Here is a 22,355-nt window from a genome sequence, read left to right as displayed (position 1 = left end):
TGGATATTGGAATTAGTCACTTTTGTATGGGATATTATCACAAAATAAAATATATAATAGCTGAGAATCATTTGGTGTCATAATATTGATTTGTGGTATGCTCAGGGATGTATGTGGACAGTGAAAATGGGAGCTTTATTATGGGTTCATTATTTATTTAAGTGATTTCACGTGGCTGGTTTATCTACAGACAAGGGAGCCACAGTCACCGTACTGAGAGCTACCACTTTTCATTTATATACACTAACATTTAGCACCTGCTTTTTTAAGAACCCCCATTGTGGAGTGGATTTTGTGATATCCCTCACAACATCGCCTTTTTATTTGAAAACGTATGGTAATAGTCCCCCACATTTCTTCACTGAGTGGCTGTACAATTCATAATAGCAGAAAACCTAGGCTTATGATTTCCTTCAGCATGAAGACTTTTAGAAGACATTCAGAAGGCTGTTCTGTAAACTCCATCATAGTTCATTTAACTGCAAAAATTGCTTTTCTGCACAGGGGAAATGAAATAGAAAGCTTAGATTGTGTCCTTTCAGAAGCTGATAGCCTGCTGTAACTATGTCAGCACATCTTCTATTTGTTTCACTAACAGAAAGAACATACTGTGAATTTTATATTCCATTTTCACTGTGTAGGAAATGAGTGTATAAAACTGGATTCCATAGAGAAAACTGAGCAAATATCAGCTAAAAGTCAAATAACATGTCTCACGAGGAAACCCGAAAGTCCCCTTTGGACAAAGGGGCAAACATATGAAAGCGGAACAATTTTGGAAGGCTATAAAACTTATTCTGTGGAAATAAATTCAAAGTTAATGAGATGGGAACGTATTCCATGGTATATTTATCACTTTAATGCAATGGTCAGTCCTATCAGAGCAGCAAGTAGGTCCCTGGAGTTGCCTAGTGGTTGGTGCAGTGCACTATAGAGAAGGGGATCCAGGCCCATAACCCACTCTAACTGTTACACTTGTGGTGGAAAGTGTGAGCTCTCATAAACCCACCAAAAAACCTACTGTATCTATATATATAGGTGGCACCTACAGGCATAAGGGCTATTGTAGTGGTGTACAGTTGGGTACAGTAGGTTTTTGATGGGTGTTGGAGGGCTCTCCATACAATATAAAGGGGTAATTGTGAGTTGTATACCTTTATGTGAAGTCCACTGCAGTGCGGGTTCCCTACTGCTCTGCTGGAATGTCTGTGTGGCCAGCCTACTAAGGATGCTAGCTCTTCCTACATCCAATGGCTAGATTTTGTGCGTTTTTCACTTAGAGACATTTTTTTTTCAATAGTGGTTCAAAAAGATAGACGCACTGAGCATAGCAACATCTAGCAAATGTACATTTAAAAAAAAAAGATATTTTTCATGTTTTAAAATGGCTATGTTCGCTACTGGATTTTGGACATTTTCGGTAAAATGTCCAAAGTCGGATTTAGACATCATATCGAAAATGCCCCTCCATATTGACTAGATAAATATAACAAACTTCTACTTTAGTGCATTTTGAATTGTATTTTATAGGCAGAAATGTGAAAATTTACAAGTGTGTGAAGACTTTTACAAGACACTGTATATAATCATAGGAACATCACTGTGCAAGTGTAAAAAAGGAATGTTAACTTGACTTAGGACTATAAAATGATGAGGACTCTCTAAGTCTTTCACAGTCTCTAAAACTTGATCTGTGGTTAAGAACATCACACAAGTTACACTGTTTGTCTTTGATATCTAAAGCACAGCCAATGTTCTGCAGCTAATAAAGCCCCAAATATGTTATTTCCTTTTCACAGACAATTACATAAAAGAGATACAATTTCAAATGTGATCACTTACATCTTGAAATAGACACTATTTACTTGATGAGACAGTCATTTTCAGCACATAAAATATTTGTACCTACCGTCTGTTTAAGCCACTGGTCCAGTAAACCAAATTCATGTTCAGGAGCTTTTGTGCTGCCAAACTCTCTTCATATGTGCAAACCACATAGGTATTATAGTCATTGTAACATTGTAAACTTTCCAAAAGTGGAGTGCCTGAAATAAAACACAAATATCACAAACTCCCCTGAGAACCTCATAGGAGCAAGGCCCCTTGAGTACATCCCAAGACAACAGGAGAATCAATTTATATATTTCTTCATGTTCAACAAAAAATGTTGCAGGTTAGAACCAAGTTTGGGCAAGAGGTAAGAATGAGACAAAGGAAGCAAAGATAAGACAGAAAATGAGAGAGGACATAAAGGGGTCTTTGTCCTCATCCACGAAAATGCATGTGGCCAATGTTCCCTCTGAACTTTGTGGGAGTCCTCCAGCCTCATTCTTGCCAGTAGGAGTATCTTCAGGCAGGCCCTCATGAGTCCTACAGAACTTGCCTGTCCCTTGCTATTGATAACGTGATGTTGAAACGGCAGTGTCACTGGCAACAATGTAGATGGAGGACTCTAGCACAGCTTAGAGGGAACATTCAATGTGTGTTAGTACCAATTTCTGCCAAATGTAGCTATAAGATACAAATGAGCTCTAGGCTCATTTACAAACATAGCTATACTGTGTGTACAAAAAAACAAAACAAAACCCTCTCCAAGGGCCCTGTGGCCTGAGCTCCCTGGTAACTAAGTGGGCTTAACATTCCACTCCCTCCCCCCCCACCCAGGCTCGACACAGGGCTGAAATGTTGAAGCTGCACTTCTTTCTGAAACCCTGTCTCTTCCCAATGTAAAGGTCCAACCATGCACCCCTCCCCAACTGAATCACTAAGGTACCCTCTAGTATTCTCTGGCACCCCCACTCACCCTGAAGGGTTCAGCAGCGATGGGGGCAGAAGCAGTCCCCATTTCCTCCTGCCTTAGCAACTACCTATCTTAAAATGGCACCAGCTGACCCCTAGTGATGGTCTTATGGCACTATTGCTGGGGGGGGGGGTCATAATGCCAAATAAGAGTCCTTTAGAGGGTTGTTTACTAAAGCTTAGCTCGAGTTATCTGTAGCAGGGCCCATTTTATTCCTAGGGGTCCTGCTGTAGATAACTCAAGCTAAGCTTTCATTAAAGACCCCCTTAAATTTTTAGTGCCACAGAGGACTTTTGAAGTTGTTGTTTTTCAGCCATGTTTGTAAAAAGTAACTACAACATTTGAGCTGTAGCTATTTTCTACAAAAACAGGCCTGCACGATCTTTTTGCCTGTTTGTTTTCACTTTTTCTTTTCGTTAATGAGCGGTTTTGCATCTCAGTAGTTCATTAATGCAAACTTTATCAAAGAATTTTGCATGAAGCATGCTTTGTGTGTAAAGTTTAGAAGTGCAAAGTGTACTTTTACAAAGTGGATCCACATTAAGTCCACCACACAAAAAATAGCAAAAAAGCACCTATACTATAGCATTTTTTAATGTTTCCAGCTGTTTTGTGCTATTCCCCCCCCCCCCCCCCCCCCCAGCAAAGTTACTTTGCATTTTATGACATAGCACCCAAAGACAGTAAATGGAGAAAGTGAAGATAAAAGAACAAATGGCAAGGACTACAAAAGTGAAAATACACTTGAAAACCTACCTTGAATATCTCCAACAGTGAAAGCAAACCACACAGCCAAGACCAGTGGTATAATTTGCTTGCATAGCATTATCTTGGTCACTTTCATCTTCATGCCAAAATGAATTTGTCCCAGTATTAAACTGATTATGTACACACATTGAACACTTTTCTGCCAGGAATAAAACAAACAAAACTCTGTATAATTTCTTTCATGGGGGTAGATGGTGGAAAGAGGAGTCAGAGAAAAGAATCTGAAATAAAAATAAATAATACAATTAAACTGTAACATTTCTAAAAGAACGTCGCTTGATGTTTGTCTGTTTCCCACACCCAAGTCTCAGGCTTATTAAATCAGATATCTGAGGATAAATTTTCTAGACTTTCAACTAATGTAAATGCATTTTGATTGAAGAGGTTAATGAAAATGTACCATATTAGAGTATATGTTACTCCTAATTGCTGGAGGAAACACACATGAATAAGCTAGCAAACTAATAGGGTCGCCCAAATCAGTATAATCGAAAGCCGATTTTGGGTGTCCCCAACTGCTTTCCGTCGCGGGGATGACCAAAGGTTACAGGGGCGTGTCAGAGGCGTAGCGAAGGCGGGACTTGGGCGTGCCTAACACATGGACATCCTCGTCCCATAATGGAAAAAAAAGGGCGTCCCTGACGAGCACTTGGACAACTTTACCTGGTCCTGTTTTTTTTTCCACCAAGGTACAAAAAGGTGCCCGAACTGACCAGATGACTACCAGAGAGAATAGGGGATGACCTCATCTTACTCCCCCAGTGGTCACTAACCCCCTCCCACCCTCAAAAAAATATCTTTAAAAATATTTTTTGCCAGCCTCAGATGTCATACTCAGGTCCATGCCAGCAGTATGCAGGTCCCTGGAGCAGTTTTAGTGGGTGCAGTGCACTTCAGGCAGGCGGACCCAGGCCCACCCCCCCACCTGTTACACTTGTGGTGGTAAATGTGAGCCCTCCAAAACCCACCACAAACCCACTGTACCGACATCTAGGTGCCCCCCTTCACCCCTTAGGGCTATGGTAGTGTTGTACAGTTGTGGGGAGTGGGTTTTGGGTGGCTCAGCACACAAGGTAAGGGAGCTATGTACCTGGGAGTCCACTACAGTGCCCCCTAGGGTACCTGGTTGGTATCCTAAAATAGAAAAGTTGGCTATGCTCTACCTGAATAATATTGTAGAATACACAAATAACTATAGGAAGAGCAGACTACTACAACGGCAGAAAATTTTTTAGTAATGAGGAGGATGTCTCATACAGTCATGCAGGCACGCTGGGTTAAGCTCTGCAATTATGACACAATATAATCATCGACTGCCCCCAACCACTAGTAGTGCGCAATATTTGCTTATCGTGAATATATTAACATTCAATTGCTTTATATAGCATTGTGCTCACATCACTCTTTTTATAAAATAGTTTTTGGTGCACTGCCGTTAAAACACTGAAGCTCCGAAGAGCTCTGCCGCTGTTGCAGTCAAAAATGCAAATGCAAAAAAATAATAACTTATCTTAATGTTGCTCGAAGCTACGTGCCGCCATAGTATTTCATGTAATCTTTAAATTGGAGCGTCTCTCGTGCTTCTAGACTTCACTTGTCAGAGTTTAATTATATCTCCGGTGTCAATGCCCACCCGACAGGAGCCTGTTTCGCAATCATCTGCTTTGTCAAGGGAGATTGGCATATATTTTAACAGTGACCGGTATGGACAAGGTATCCTGGCATGTCAGGGGGACCAGTGCACTACGAATGCTGGCTCCTCCCACGACCAAAGGGCTTGCATTTGGTCGTTTCTGAGATGGGCGTCCTTAGTTTCCATTATCGCTGAAAATCAGAAACGACCAAGTCTAGGGACAACCATCTCTAAGGACAATCTAAATTTCAGGATTTGGGCGTCCCCAACTGTATTATCGAAATGAAAGATGGACGTTCATCTTGTTTCGATAATTCAGGTTTCCACGCCCCTCCATCGGGATGTTTTGCGAGGACGTCCTCAGCAAACCTTGGGCGTCCCTTTCGATTATGCCCCTCTTAGACTCCTGAAACAGGCATACATGAGACCGAGTCGAGTCCATTGTATCTGCTGCTTAGCAGTAAAAACTGTTTAATTATCAACCACTAAAGACCTACTTGTTTTTGGATGACCTACGTCTCTTCCCTACTTTGATAGTCAGCAACCAACCATCCTTACAACCATCTGTGCCTGCAAGCTGGGAAGAGCAGAGAGCCAGCGAGTCAGGTATTTGAAATCCGCATAACTGGTTCCTATTTCTGCTTCCCACTACCTCTAATGAAACTGCTGCCACCAGCCTTATGTTGCAGGTCTTTTAACCATAGGTTGTGTTTGTTAAATAGTTTCTGAGCAGCATATTTAAAAGTTTTTGTATTACTTCACAGTATCTGGCAGTGGAGGGATTTTGTGTTGCTGTTACAGTGGTGACACCATAATCCCCCAGATTCTATTTATTGCAAATTAGGTTGTGTGCACAAATCAGGTCATATTCTGATTAGTGCGTGCAACTTAATTATCTTAACAAGCCAATCAGCACCGATAATTGCCACTTAACTAATTAGAATTTATGCACACAACTGTCTAAGTATATGCTGTAAAAAGTGATGCCTGTAAATTTTAAGATGCAGATTGGAAAAGGGGGCATGACCATGGGCATGGAATGGATGGGTCTTGGGAATTTCTAAAAACTATGCATGTTGTTGCAGAATATACCTGCACTGTGCCTAACTTGGCATAAATGCTTGTGACTAAATTTAATAAGGTGGGCAGGTGCTAGGTTTATTATATAAACTGTGCCTAACTTTAGGTGTAGTTTATAGAATATGTCTAAGCTTATTTTGTTGGTGCTGATTTTTAAGGCACCATATACAGAATCTAGCCCAATATGAATATGCATTTGTTCTGTATGATAAGCTGTAAAAGGAAACATCCTAGCTCTATGCCCTGTATAGATTCTAGAATGGGTAAACGTTTATTGAGGTTAATGTGAATTTGACTACCATTCAAACACATCCTGAAAAACTGAATGTAATAGCAGCCCCAGATTTCTTACCAATAAGGTCATTACATTTTATTCTTTCTCAAAGAAGTTATAATATTAACTTACTTTAATTTTAACAACAGTTTATAACAGAAATAAAAGGGTCCTTTTACTAACGTGCAGTAAAATCTGGGTTTAGCGTGTTCTATCCTGCATGCTAAGCCCAAATTGAATGCAAAACGTTTTAGGGCTTTTCTTTCTTTTTTTTTTTCACAGGTCCTACACTAATGGGAACATTAGCACCCGAAAGCTGTAAAAAATTGACATGGGGTCACTACCACCCCCTATTTAAGAGCTGCTACTGCTCATGTGTTATCCAGTTAGTGTGCGCTAATCATAACATGTTAGCTCGGTAATTCAGGATCACCCACTCTTTTCCCCTGAAATATTTTTTAAAATTGGTAACATGTGGGTTAACATGACAAAAAAAACCCCCACAAATACATTTCTATGGTAGCATGTGTGGGCTAACCAAATGTTAAGGGCTATAAGCCCTTTAATAAAAGACCTCAAAATAAATTCTTTTTATTTTCCTTGCATCATTCACAACAAAAGTAAGATAGTTAGGATTTTTTTTGTTCAGCTGTCAGTTTTAGTATTCAGTGTGTCACAACAGAAGAAAGGTTGAGAAACAGTCCCTTGTGATCTTCCTGCCAATGTTGATGTTAATGTAGAAGTATCCTAATGGTTAGTGCAGCAGCCCGGGAGCCAGGGGAACTGGGTTGGATTCATACTGCACCTACTTGTGACCCTGGGCAGGTCACTTAACCCTCCATTGCCCCAGGTACAAAATAAATACCAATATGTATCATTTTGATTGAATCCACAGAAAGATGGAATATCAAATTCCATCCCCTTTCCCCTTAATGCTCTTTTGCCCCTTTCTTGCAGTTTCCATGTCAATGCCGGCACTGCTTCCCCTCTCTCATGTACTGTGGGGGTCTTCATGCCACTGTTTCCTTATTTGATTTCACGTGTTACAATCCTACTGTCCTTTAAATTGTGTTTGGCATCTCCTTTATGACAGCCTGCGCAAAAGTACAGATGAATATTTCAGCTACAATCCAATCTCCCTTTCAAAGAAGAGAGCATGTACTTTCCTGTGATTTTTCTGGCAGTATGACAGAAAGTTTGTTCTTGCTGTTAAATTCTCCTGAGCAAACCTGTGGAAACACTTAGTCCTTCATGCATCCTTCTTTTTTTTTAACCACAAACTCCAGCCCTGATCAAACCCTCTCGATGCTACTTTGCGCTAAGTCCAGAAGATTTGGGGTCTCTCTGCTTCCGTTGCAGCTACTTTACCTCTCTCCTAGAACCTTGAGATCTTCTTACCAATGTTGGTGCTGCTTTGCTTCTGTTCCTGTGCCATGGAGTCTTCATGAAAATGTTGGTGCTGTTTTGCCTATTTCCCAGTACCTTGGGGTCTTCATTCAACTCTTTCTACCACTTTGCACCACTCATGGAGGCTCAGAGACTTTATACCACTGTTGGTGCCCTTTGCCTCTTTTTTGGTTTCATGGGATCTTCATGCCGCTCTTGATCTCTTCAAGTGGTGTTGCTTCTGTGGAAGATGCCTGTCAGCAAGCTGTAAGCATGTCTGATTCAAAATAGATGGAAAACCCCACTATTAAAAGTACAAAAATGTCCTCATTGACTATAATGGAATGTATAGATCTGACTAATTTAAACTCTGAAGGTAACCCAAATGGGTGGTGGAACCAAAGATGAACTGTAGCTAAATTTTTGCTGGGGACATCTTCAAACCATAACAGATGAAGATAGTGCTTTAGAAACACTTATGGGCATCTGGGGAGATTTTGTGAACTTTGTATCACATATAGAGATACTGGCCAATGTTCAGCCTGCAGCAGTCAGCGTTTTTTTAAAAATACTTAACACTAGGGTTACCATATGGTTTCATTAAAAGGAGAACACATTGATCCAGTCCGGGTTTTGCTTTCATTGAAAGCAATGGAAGTAAAGCCCAGACTGGCTCAATCTGTCCTCCTTTTTCTGGAGCTATATGGTAACCCTGCTTACCACTGCTGTTAGATTAGCCTCAGATATTCAGTGTCAGATCATGTCCAGGCACCAGCACTGAATACTGGGTGCTAAATCTGGTGGGGCTGGCTGCCGGAGCTTATTGGGGGTCCTGGCCGATATTCATCCCCCAGGAAGACCACCCCTATCAGTCTCTGTAGGTCTCCCGGGTCTATCTTAGCTCCTTGGTGGTCCAGTAGGGGCAGGATATTGCTGGCACTCATAACCCCTGGCTCCTCCCCAACACTGTTCCTTGTACTGCCCCTGAGTTGCCCACTTTTTCTGGGGCCAGTCAAAGCTGATTTTCAGCAGCATTGCCCAGTTTAGTGCCGCTGAATATCAGAGGTTAGGTGGGCCAAGGTGATTTAAGAGGGTAGGAGCCTCTCCTGCCTGATTAAATTGCTGTAAATATTGGGGAGATATTGTCAACAGTACTCCTGAACAAATGGTCAACTAGACGGCTGCTCATTTTAGATTTTGAAAAGCTATGGACCTGGACAGAGACTGACTTCTGGTGTGAACTGGATGATTATGGTGTTTGAGTGCTGGAGAAAGAAAAGAGGAATTTTAAATGAGATGGAAAGTTGGAAAGATTTCAGTTGTCATTGGTCCACACAGTGTTATATGTTAACTATAGATTTTTCAGGTGTAGTAGATTTATGAGATAGCTTCTATGTAGCTCAAGTTCTTGCAAATCAATAAGCTTCACTATGTGCATGGACTTGAGATTTTCCTATTAAAAAAAAAACAGGTCCGTGTATGCTGTGGAGAAAAATGGAGCTCATTAACCTAACTGTTGACACCTACCAGTACAATTGGATTAATCAATGGAACTGCTCAAATGCAGCAGTAGCGAGGTAAAGTGCAGGAGACTGGTAAAGAAAGCCTACACACTGTCATGAAAACTTTGAGTTTCCAGCCACAGCTCTTGCCAAACCTTAAATACAAATAAAAGAAGAATGCAACAAGGACCCAACAATGTAAGGTCGCCTCCTTTCTGTCAAATCACTCTATGGTCTTTATACTCTAAATCATACTGTTAACATTAACATTCATTTCAAACACATTAAAACAAATTAAGGATTCCTTTCACTAATCTGCAGTAAGCACTAATGCATAGTTACTGAAGCATAAAAGAGCTTACTGTGGAGCATGCTACTCAAGAGCTAAAAAATATTTTTTTTGTTTTTTCGCACAGGAGGCATGTCTGGGGGGGGGGGGGTGGAAAATTTGTCTATGCTGTTAAGTTAGCTTGTGATCCCTTACGGCCTACAAAATGGGTGGCATTAAGGTCCCACGTGGTAACGGCAACGTTAGCACGTGGCCATTAATGCCAAACAACAGAAAATCAGTCATTTTACTGCAGCACTAAAAATGGTTTTAGCAAGTGGAAAGGACCAGAGTAAAGGTGCGCTAAGGCCACTTTTTAGTGCTGCGTTGTAAAAGGGCCACTAAGTCAGTATAAAAGAAAGAAGTATGATGCTTGTCTACCTTAAATATGATTTATTTCAATTTCAACAACGAACATGGACAATACCATTTTGGGGCAACAAATGGATACGGACTGGGGCTTAGAGTCAATGCAGAGGCTGTTATTACACTTTCAGTGCTAATGCCGCAAATAACACAGATCGCTCCCGACATTCAAAGCTATTTAACCATCCAGGAACAGCTCCTGGCCGGTTAAATAGAGTTTAATCGCCTAACTGTGGATATTCAGCAGGAGATAACTGGTTACCTCCCACAGAATATCCCAGTTAGCTGCCAGCCACTAACCAGCTACCTCACACAACATAGCCGTTAGGTGCGGATATTCAGCACCTAACTGGCTATGTTGAGTGGTCAAAATAGGCCGCTTAAATTGCAGGCCTATCTTTGATTGCTAAAAAGTTAACAGTTAGCGCCTAATATTGGCATAGCCGGTTAACTTTTTACAGTGCATTTTTTCTAGCGAAAAGGTGCCGGCACTCAAATTCCAGGCCATCCTTCAGGGGTGAGGTGATCACTGAGGGACCTACCCCACAATAGCCAGGCCCCCTGCAACTAGTCACATAGGGGCCCTGTTTACTAAGACGTTCTAGCATTTTAGCGTGTGCTAATTTTTAGTGTGCGCTAATGCTAGAGACACCCATATATTCCTATGGGTGTCTCTAGTGTTAGCGTGCGCTAAAAACATTAGCGTGCCCACAGCGCAGCTTAGTAAACAGGGCCCATAATCTATGACAAGGTGGAATCGGTGTGTAGAGCCTGAGCTTTTTCATTAAAACTTGAGGACCATGGGTCAATCTTAGCAGACAATGGAAAAGGTGCCGGTACTTAGTACCCCCAAGTACCCCCTCAAAAAAAAGCCCTGACTTTTTAGCAGCTAAAATAAATCCAAATATTCAGTGCTGGTCACCGGAAATGGGCGGGCATTCAATATCTGGGTTTAACGCCAGTGGCAGACAGCAAACACGCTGCCTGAAGCCAGCTGAATATTGGGCCCAGAGCAATTAAGATCATCTCAAGAACTGTAGCTGACTGCATCATGCACTTATCTGTCATACAGTTAGGGCTCAATTCCATAACTGGGCACAAGAATTTTGGCGCCCAGTGTTTGGAAGCTGTGAGTCTATGCCGCAACAGTAATTACCAGGGGCGTAGCAGACTTCGGCGGGAGGGGGGTCCAGAGCCAGAGGTGAGGGAGCACAGTTTAGCCCACTTGGCGCCACCGCCGCTCCCTGCCATTTTTGACCTCCCCACCGCCACCACCACCTTTGACCCCCCCAGCGCCGACCTTTTCGATCCCCTCTTCCCGCCGCCACCAGCCCTCCCCCACCGCCGCTGTTGGGTACCTTTGCTGGCGGGGGTCCCCAACCCCCGCCAACCAAAGTCCTCTTCTCCGGTGCGGCCGCGTTGCTGATCTGCAAGGGCAGGCTTCTGTTTCTGTGACTCTGCGCCGGAGAAGAGGACCTTGGCTGGCAGGGGTTGGGGACCCCCCGCCAGCAAAGGTACCTGACGGCGGGGGAGGGTTGGCGGCAGGGGGGCCAGGGCCAAATCTATGGGGGCCCATGCTGCCGTGGCCCCACTTAGCTACACCCCTGGCCCCTACACGTATAATTTCTGTGCATTAACATGCCTACATTTAGGTGCGTCTACTTAGGTTATGTCAGTAGCAGGCGTAAATGCGCACAGCTAAATGCAGCACTTACATATGTGACTTACAGTATTCTCTAAGTTCTGTGTGAAGTGGGAGTCCTGCCCATGTCCTGCCATGCTCTTCCTCCTGTGAATGCTCCTTGCATTTATGCACTAAGGCAGTCACTCATTAAAGTTATAGAATTCCACTGAGCACATGCCTAAAATGCATGTAACTGCAACAGTAATGTGCATAAGTACTAGTATTCTATAGGAAAAAAAAGCATAGAAAAATGTACACAGATAAAGACAAGGGGTTGATATTCAGACCACTGACGCCTGCGGTCGGCACTGAGTCCGGATATTCAGTGCTGGGTCGTTTCCAGTGACCGGCGTTAAATATCCAGTTTATTTTTGGCCGGTTCAACTTTGCCGGCCAAGTCAATATTCAGCACTGGCCAGTTAAGTTAAAAACAGCCAAAGATAGGTCTGCTGTTTCGGTGGCTGAATTTGGCCATCAAACTTAGCCAAGCGATGTGCTGAATATTTGTGATATAGTCGGTTATCTGCTAAGTGCTGACTGCAAATATTCAGCAGGAGATAGTGACTTGGTTAGAGGACTGAAAATCACCACTGTCTGCTCACTCTGCCCCTGGACCATCCTGGCACTAACCACATAGCACCAAGGTGGTCTGAGCAGATAGTCAGAAGCACTACCAAGTTGTGCTGCTGAACATTTGGGCAGGACTTATCAGTGTGAGCTAACCAGTCGGAGGTGCCTCTACCCAATTAACTCACGTTGAATCTCAATGAAATAGAAAACAGAATGGACAAACGTGAGATCTTAGTCTTTTTTTTTTTTTAATGACTTTTTCATTCTTTCCTGGTGGGAAAAAATGTCTTTATTGAACAAGAGCTAAGACTCTATAACCTCAGAAAGTCTGTCCTTTATAGAAAGCCAACAGAGTAGCATAAGGTAGATCATAGTTCATGGCTGCAATCCTGAAGTTCAGTAGTCACTCCTGAAACATTTTGCTTTAGGTTTCTTACCTTGGGTATGTGCTGTCGGTCACCTCAACAGGCAGACGGTAGAAGCAATCTTAGTACCAGACCCCAGTTCCACAGAAAGTCCATATCTGCACAAATCTGGCAATTGTATCATACAATGTGCATTCTGTGCTGGCTTGTTGAAAGCACAGTCCACTCACAATAAAACAATGTGCTACTCCAGTAACTGGGAGGAGGGGAGGTACCACCTGTGACCCAAAATGTTCGTTTTGATTTAAGTAGTAGTAGTTTTGATTGTTGATTAAACTCTTCTTTTTTTCTGCTAAGCAGCTGCCACGTGAACCTATAGTATCATTGTGTTAAGCTGGGTTCTGCTTTCAGAAGTGAAATCATAGCTGGTTTTGATATCTAAGCTTCCTATTTCTCAGAGGCTGGATGATGCAGTCAGTTCCTGGAAAATGAGAGGGCAGTAATATTTTAAGGTTTTTAAGTTTCCTGGTCTGTTGAAATTACTTCATCTGGTTCTTGTGGGTGGTTAGTCTACAACTGGCAGTGTAACCTCCTGCCAAGGATTGGCAAATTCAGTTCTCCTTGCAAGTCTGCTTTCAAAATATCCAAAATAAATATCCACTAGTTACATTTGCAGGGAATAATTCTAATTAGAATAGGCAGTGTCCACTTATCTTGGCCATTTGCTTACTTATTGCAAAGTGTGTGATTTTATTCATGTGTATGTGTGTTTTCTTGCAATCAGGAATCAATTTCTAGTACAATCTGCAAAACAGAAATCCAGTTTCTTGTTTTATTGTTGTATTTCTCAGGAGGTTGACACTCATTTTCCATTTAGAAGACCAACCACAGAACCCTGACAACCCTGAAGAATAAAAAAGAAGTCTGAGCTGTACTAATGTTTTGCATAAGTGGGTCTGGCAAGAAAGAAATCCAGTCTCTCTTTCTGAAAAGAATGTAAAACCTCATTAAGTCAGGTATATTCTGCAAATGTAATGCAATTTTTCACCTATGTGATCATGTGCATAAATCTTGTCTCTGAAAGCTTCATTCCTATAGCATTTGATTTATCTAATACAGCAGAGGGTCTAAAACTTAATTCAAATCGCCCATATTTTCAAGTGAAATATTCCCAATTAAATCTAGTCCTCTCATTAAGGTGGAAATTCTGTAACATTAGCCCATTATACGACATCACCCCAGTGGCGTAGCCACAGGTGGGCCTGGGTGGGCCGGGGCACACCCACTTAGGGCTCAGGCCCGCCTAACAGTAGCACACGTTTAGCGGTAGCTGGTGGGGATCCCAAGTTAAGCCAGCTCAAGAGTTCCTCCTGATGGTAACAAAAATGCTACTCTCCACAATAACGGCACCTGCGCATGCTCAGTTTTCAGTGCATGCCTGCTGTAGACTGCCAAGATGGAAAGAAGCGTTTTCTCACCAGCTGAGATATTTTTTGGGTGGTGGTTAGGGGAGAACACTTGGTGCCCACCCACTTCTTGCCTAGGCCCACCCAAAATCTGTTGTCTGGCTACGCCCCTGCATCACCCAAAGAGGATTTCCATCTATTGACATATGAACCATAACCCACCCCACTTGGTACCATCTGTAAATACCATACAATGAACAAAGTAAAAGAGAGACCTTTTCATATCAAAAACAGCTCCTCATTACTTTAGAGAGAAGGAATTAGAATACTCATTCCCTGCCTACCTTTGTTTGCATTTTCATGTTTCACCTGATGTTATATCAGTATGATGTGAATTTTAATACACTAAGAAATGTGTTCTTTTGACTGTGTTGTTGAGAGCATTACCATTAAAATAAGCTATATTCAATACAGAGTTACTCATAATGACTTTTGTAGCTTACCTTTCAGTAGGGGGTGAAGATAGCCCTAGAGGTACTGCACAAAAGAAATTTATAAGGATGCCTGCCACTTTGAAAGAGGAAAAACACCTTAAAGCCAGTGAACAGAACATCTAATCAAAACATCTAATGGATCTGGGGAGACTAAGCTTTGAGCCTAAATTGGAGGCAAACAAGAAAAAAAAAGTATCCAGGTCAATATTTAGCCTGCAGAGAAAAGTGTTTCCTTTTTTAAACATTGGCCACCGCAGGCTGATTTAGACTCGGATATTCAGTATCAGGACACATAGGGGCTGAATTTCAAGGCACTTAGACTAATAATGTTCCAAAGGTTACTATGGGGCTCATTTTCAAAAGCGAAAAATGTCTAAAAAGTGGCATAAAGCAGCATTTGGTCGTTTTTCTCACAAAAACGTCTAAATCAGTATTTTCAAAACCTATTTTTCAGATATTTTTCTGTGCTGTCCTTCTCCAGTGTGTCCATATCTCAAGGGGGTGTGTTGGGGACATGTCAAGGGCAGGATTTGGGTGTTCCTAAGACTTGGATGTTTTTCAGCAATAATGGAACAAAACAAAACCATCCAGGACTAAAACTAAGATGTGTTGAGCTAGATTTGCTTTTATAATGAGCAAGGCATAAAAAGGTGCCTTAAATGACAACTGGAGGGAATCAGGGATGACATCCCCTTACTCACCCAGTGATCACTGACCCCCTCCCACCCCTCAAAAATGTGATTAAAAATATTACTTACCAGCCTTTATGCCAGCCTCAGATGTAATACTCAGGTCCATTAGAACAGCATGTAGGTCCCTGGAGTAGTTTAGTGGTGGGTGCAGTGCACTGCTGACAGGTGGACCCAGGCCCATACCTCCTCCTACCTGTTACACTTGTGATGGAAACTGTGAGCCTTCCAAAACTGACCAAAAACCTAATATACCCATATATAGGTGCCCCCTTCACCCATAAGGGCTTTGTAGTTGTGCACAGTTGGGGGTAGTGAGTTTTGAGTGGGTTTTGGGGAGGCTCAGCAGGCAAGACAAGGGAACAATGGTGAGATGTGTACCTGGGTGCATTTATTTGAAGTCCACTACAGTGCCCCCTGTGGTGCCCCATTGCTCTCCTGGGATGTCGGCATGGCCAGTCTACTAAGACTGCTGTCTCCTCCTACATAGCAAAGGCTTGATTTTGTGCGCTTTCACTTGGACTTTTTTTTTTTTTTCAAAAATGGACCAAAAAGATAAATGCACAGAGCACAAAAACATCTAGCAAATAGCCATTTTCAAAAAAAGATAGACGTTTTTCTGTATTGAAAATGGCTATATTCCCCACTTGAATCTTGGACGTTTTTAGCAAAACATCCAAAGTTGGATTTAGAAGTCATTGAAAATGCCCCTCTATATAACTTTGTAAGTCTAAGTAATTTGGTGGTACCTGCATAGCTGTCTGATTAACTTAGGACAGCTTTTTGAATAACACTAGTTTCAGGACTAGTTTCAGTAAAAAAAAAAATGTTCCGAGTTGGGTGCTATTTATTTATATTTATTTATTTTCACTCTATCTTCCAGACTCTAAGCAGATTACAAAGTACATACACAATTCAGCAATACATAAAAACAATCATATACAAAAGTAATCCACAATACAGTATCATCAGGCAGCTCATATCCTTTGCAACTAAATCACCATACAGTACAACCCAGGCTTGTACGCTTAACTCACTGATTCACCAATACATCATCAATTAAGTAGATATAACCAGGACAGTAGATTAATGTAATTCACAGTTCTATAGGCCTCCTGAAACAGAAAAGTCTTCAGTGCAACCTTAAAATCTTTTAACTTTCACAGACAGCGAATGTTATTAGGCAAAGTATTCTACATTTGTGGTCCTTTTACATAGAAGACTGATTTTCTATATTCCTCCAAATAGACCATGTGAAATGAGGGAACATCCAGAGTTTATGATAAAGAAGAACACAAGGGGCTTAACCTATCCCTATCCTTTTCTCGTACCTCTTCTATCCCATTTACTCCTTGTTCATTTGTCCGATCACATACCTCCTTTGTTGATTTTGTTACTATAGATTGTATTCTCTTGTTACTATGTAAGCCGCATTGAGCCTGCGATGAGTGGGAAAGCACGAGGTACAAATGTAATAAATAAATAAATATAAAGGCTGATAGAGATGTAACGAAGAAGCCAGGACAGGAGAAACCATGTTGCCGAAAACTTTGAAAACCAGCAACAGAACTTTAAATTGAACATAAAGCTCGATAAGCAACCAATGAAGAGTTATAAACAAAGGAGTAATATGTTTGAATTTAGATATTCCACTGCATTTTAGGGATCTTTTACTAAGCTGTGGTAGCATTTTTAGCTCACGGTAGAAATCAGCTGGCGGTAAATGACAAGACGCCCATAGGAATATAATGGATGTCTTGGGATTTTTTTCCTCCAGCAGATTTCTACCAAGAGCTAAAAATACTACCGAGGCATAGTAAAAGACCCCCTTTGTGCCCAATTTTGGGCTTGAGGATTTACACCAACTGAAAACTGGGGTAAATCCCTGTGCCTAAATTAGGCGTGGATTCCTCAAATTTTCTAATACTGCTGAATCTTTAGTGAACACCCCTGATCCACCCATGCCCCATTTCCAGTTGCACACTAAAAAATTGACAGAATAGCACCCCTAACAAGATGTGTGAAAAATTCAAATTGTTCCTAATTAGCACCAATAATTGATTGTTGGTGCCCAATTACTGGTGTTAATTGGCTTGTTACTCAAAATGTGCATGCAAATTGGGCATGTGCCCAAATTTGTGGGCGCAATGTTGAGCACAAATTTTTAGAATTTGAGGTAAACGACTGTTCCAGCGATTTTGAGTGAAAGTTATAAGTGCATTCTAAAAATGAATGCTGGATAACCAGATAACTCTGGGATTCAATCCAACTTGGTCTTCCAGCACTACCTAGAGGGTGCGACAGTGATCAGAGTGAATATTCAGCAGCACTCTCCTCTGAACATCTGCTCCAAAGCCACACAGCATTATTTAATAGTCCAGAACCCAAACTATAGCTACGTGATGCAAGGTTCCACATTAGGAGTCACTGCCTAGGAAAAGGACCTAGGTGTCATTGTTGATGATACATTGAAACCCTCTGCTCAATGTGCAGCAGTGGCTAAGAAAGCAAATAGAATGTTAGGAATTGTTAGGAAAGGAATGGAAAACAAAGAAGAGAATGTTATAATGCCTTTGTATCGCTCCATGGTGCGACCATACCTTGAATACTGTGTGCAATTCAGGTCACTGCATTCCAAGAAAGATATAGCGGAATTAGAAAAGGTACAGAGAAATGATAAAGGGGATGGATGACTGCCCTATGAGGAAAGGCTAAAGTGGCTAGGGCTCTTCAGCTTGGAAAAGAGACGGCTGAAGGGAGATATGATAGAGATCTATAAAATACTGAGCGGAGTGGAATGGAATGGGTAGAGGTGAATTGCTTGTTTATTCTTTCCAAAAATACTAGGACTAGGGGGCACACAAAGAAGCTCCTATGTAGTAAATTTAAAACAAACCAGAGAAAATACTTCTTCACTCAACATGTAATTAAACAAGGGAATTCTTTGCCAGAGAATGTTGTAAAAACAGTTAGCTGAGCAGGGTTTAAAAACGTTTGGATAATTTCCTAAAAGAAAAGTCCATAAGGCATTATTAAAAGGGGAAAATCCACTGCTTATTTCTAGGATAAGCAGCATAAAATCTATTTTACTGTTTTGGGATCTTGCCAGGTACTTGTCACCTGGATTGGCCATTGTTGGAAACGGGATACTGGACTTGATGGACCTTTGGTCTGTCCCAGTATTGTAATGCTCATGTTCTTGTATAAATAGTGCTGAATATTATTTTAAAGTAAGAACACCCTTAATAGGTGATCCCTCCAAATTAAAATATCTACAACCCTTACTGCAAGCAGCATCAATAGACAACACAAGAAATAAACGGTTGTTCAAAGTCCTTGGACTTCTGTATGCCCCTTTTCCTTACTATCCTCTCCTGCATGGTTCACAGTTTGGTGCCTTCCTCTTCTCTCTCCTTTCAACAACACCCTTCTGATGAGCACATCCTCTGGATGCCCAAACACCAAAAACACTCACATCCCCTAACAAAGAGAGGTTTATCTCCTTGATCGAGATGAGTTAAAGGAGGTTCCCCCACTCTCTCCTCATGGGTGCAAGCACTAAAGTACAATTCATAATTTAAACAGCTGAGAAAATGTTTGTGGGCTAATACACATTTTTGTTGAAATTTAGCTACAAGATGGAAATAGCATATTTCATGTAAAATTTCTCATATTTTGGTGCCTGTAACAGCATCAGAAATGTCCAGAAAAAGGGAGCCTATGGTGTTCATTTTCAAAGCACACAGACTTACAAAGCTGTAACCTATAGAACTTTGTAAGTCTATCTGTCGATATTCAAAAGTATTTATCCAGCCAGGAATAGCATGTTGCTGGTTAAATACTCTGAAGTCGGCAATTTCCTGCTTAATATCCTGGTTAGCAGTTAACTCAGTCACCAGCTATGTCGCATGACTTAGCCGATTTCCGCTGATTTTCAGTGGCTGACCAGTTAAGCTTAGCAGCCAGATAGACCCACATAAATAGCAGGTCTATCTTTGGCCACTAGAACCTAGCCATTCAGCTAATGAATATCTGCTTAAACAGATATGTTTCGGAGCCAAAACCGTCCTCTGGAAATTCAATGCTGGTTTTCTGGATATGGCCCAGCATTGAATTTCTGGGTTCACTGGGGATAGTGAGAATTAGCAAATCTAACTCCCGCTGACTTAATATCAGGGCCTATGTGGTTTGAAAATGAGCCTCTATGTGTGAAGTGGTGGTGCAAAGAATTATTATCATATACTTTCATTTAGTTGTTTTGTGCTCTTTTGTTCCCTGATTTGTTTCATGATATGTGTTTTATTTGGCCTTAGGCCCACTTAGCTCTTTTTTGCGTCATGGTCTTATGCAATGATCTTTTGTTTTTCAAAATGTTAAATGTGTATGCAACATTTGTACTCTTTTGCCATTGGTTAATGTTTATATGTCACTATCCAGCTTATTTTCGAAAGAGATCGCCAGCCATCTTCCGACACAAATTGGGAGATGGCCGGCCATCTCCTGAACCCGGCCAAATCGGTATAATGGAAAGCCAATTTTGGCCAGCGCCAACTGCGTTCTGTTGCGGAGCCGGCCAAACTTCAAGGGGGCGTTTCGGTAGGGTACCAAAGGCAGGACGGGGTGTGCTAACGAGATGGCCAGCTTCGCCCGATAATGGAAAAAAGATGGCCAGCGCTGACGAGCATTTCGCCAGCTTCACTTGGGCCATTTATTTTTGGGACCAAGTCTCAAAAAGTGCCCCAATTGACCAGATGACCACCGGAGGGAATTGGGGATCACCTCCCCTTACTCCCCCAGTGGTCACCAACCCCCTCCCACCCAAAATAAAATTATACCCAGCTCCCTGACAGCAGTATGCAGGTCCCTGGAGCAGTATTTAGTGGGTGCAGTGCACTTCAGGCAGGTGGACCCAGGCCCATCCCACCCCCACCTATTACACTTGTGCTGGTAAATGTTGAGCCCTCCAAAAAAAACCAAACCCCACTGTACCCACATGTAAGTGCCTCCCTTCATCCCTAAGGGCTATGGTAGTGGTGTACAGTTGTGGGGAGTGGGTTTGGGGGGGGTTGGGGGGCTCAGCACACAAGGTAAGGGAGCTATGCACCTGGAAGCAATTTCTGAAGTCCACTGGATTGCCCCCTAGGGTGCCCGGTTAGTGTTCTGGCATGTCAGGGGGGCCAGTGCACTACAAATGCTGGCTCCTCCCACGACCAAAAGGCTTGCATTTGGCCGGGTTTGAGATGGCTGGGCCCGGTTTCCATTATCGCCGAAAAATGAAGCCAGCCATCTCTAAATCCGGCGATCCCTAAACCCAGCAATCTCAACATTTGACCTAAATGTTGAGATTTGGCAGGCGCCAACCATATTATCGAGAGAAAAGATGGCTGGCCATCTTTTTCGATAATACGGTTGGCGCCACCCCTTTACGGTGCTGGCCATCTATTTGGCCGGTGCCGTTCGATTATGCTCCTCCATGTTCATTATTTTAGAGTTAATTAGCTATATACTTTGATAAAGCTTTTTATGCATTTAGGGTCCTTTTACTAAGGCACGCTAATGGATTTAGCGAGCACACGTTAGTATGCCTTAGTAAAAGGACCCCTTAATGTTCGATAATATTTAGCGATCCTTTTACTAAGGTGCGTTGAAAAATGGCCTGCGCTAGTGTAGGCACGTGTTTTGGGTGCGCACACATCCATTTTTCATGGCGCCTGCAAAAAATGCCTTTTAACATTTTTGCCGAAAATGGACGTGCAGCAAAATCAAAAATGGCGAATGTCCATTTTGGGTCTGAGACCTTACCACCAGCCATTGATCTAGCGGTAAAGTCTCACGTGGCAACTGGGTGGTAATGACCTACGTGCGTCAAATGCCACTTGGCACACGTCTGATACACGCGTCTGAAAATAAAAATCATTTTTCGGATGCGCGTATTGGACACACGCCAAAAATGAAATTACCACAAGAGCTACGTGGTAATCAGGCGGTAACTCCATTTTGGCACGCGTTGGGCGTGCATAGATACTTAAGCAGCTTAGTAAAAAGGCCCCTTATTTTATAGTGAATCCAATTGTGATATTTATATGTGTTGTTTCTAGACTCCTGATAATATTTATTTGCTTATGAATCCAATTACGCTATTCATGTGTGTTGCTTGTAGACCCCTTATGCAGGCTTTTTAGCTGAAACACGGTGAACATGTTGGATCCCTTTAATAAAGGCTGGTTTTTATTTGCACACCTGCTTATGGGTTTTATTATACCCTTTGCCTGTTGTTTTGTTGATCCATGGAGTTCTGGACTTCCTCCTCTTTTTGGTTACTGGGGTCAGTGCCATTTTTTTGTGTATGTTCATCTTTTGTTTGTCTGTTTTGTTTTTAGGATTATCAGGAATTGAGCCCTCTGACATGCCTGCAAGAAATCACATCCTGTACCCAAGAACTCTTGTGCAATCCTTGAATTAGTTTATGCAGAAGTTCATCTAAAAATTAATTACCAGTTTAAGTAACGCCTTCCTAGTAATTATGTTGAAAATCCATTGAGGCAATTGTTTATTCTTTCAGTATAATGCTTACATAAGTACATAAGTATTGTCATACTGGGAAAGACCAAAGGTCCATCAAGCCCAGCATCCTGTTTCCAACAGTGGCCAATCCAGGTCACAAATACCTGGCAAGATCCCAAAAAAGTACAAAACATTTTATACTGCTTATCCCAGAAATAGTGGATTTTCCACAAGTCCATTTAATAACGGTCTATGGACTTTTCCTTTAGGAAGCCATCCAAACATTTTAAACTCCGCTAAGCTAACCGCCTTTACCACATTCTCTGGCAACGAATTCCAGAGTTTAATTACACGTTGTGTGAAGAAAATTTTTCTCCGATTTGTTTTAAATTTATTACATTGTAGCTTCATCGCAAATCTTCCTCGGTGAAGACCGAAGCAAAAGAATTCATTTAATCTCTCCACTACGGCTTTGTCTTCCTCGATCGCCCCTTTTACTCCTCGGT

The 22,355-nt window shown here is 41.9% G+C and overlaps 1 protein-coding gene across 2 annotated transcripts in view; it reads right to left on the bottom strand.

Annotated features, from left to right (window-relative positions):
- CSF2RB (colony stimulating factor 2 receptor beta common subunit) overlaps window positions 1-13,128 on the bottom strand; it is a 97,476-nt gene extending 84,348 nt beyond the window's left edge. Inside the window, exons 1-3 of one of the 2 annotated variants that reach the window (XM_030210124.1) lie at window positions 12,829-13,128; window positions 3,557-3,789; window positions 1,910-2,045 (exon numbers count right to left, since the gene is read on the bottom strand). In XM_030210124.1, coding sequence (XP_030065984.1) covers window positions 1,910-2,045; window positions 3,557-3,650 — 230 coding nt within the window. In that variant the 5' untranslated portion in view covers window positions 3,651-3,789; window positions 12,829-13,128. The remainder of the gene's footprint in view (window positions 1-1,909; window positions 2,046-3,556; window positions 3,790-12,828) is intronic. The other variant, XM_030210116.1, reaches the window with a different exon arrangement.
- Between the last annotated feature and the right edge of the window lie 9,227 nt (window positions 13,129-22,355).

Source organism: Microcaecilia unicolor, chromosome 1 (genome assembly GCF_901765095.1).
Source record: "Microcaecilia unicolor chromosome 1, aMicUni1.1, whole genome shotgun sequence".
Lineage (NCBI taxonomy): Eukaryota > Metazoa > Chordata > Amphibia > Gymnophiona > Siphonopidae > Microcaecilia > Microcaecilia unicolor.
The sequence above is the reverse complement of the archived record's forward strand: the minus strand, read 5'-3'. Positions and strand labels throughout refer to the sequence as shown.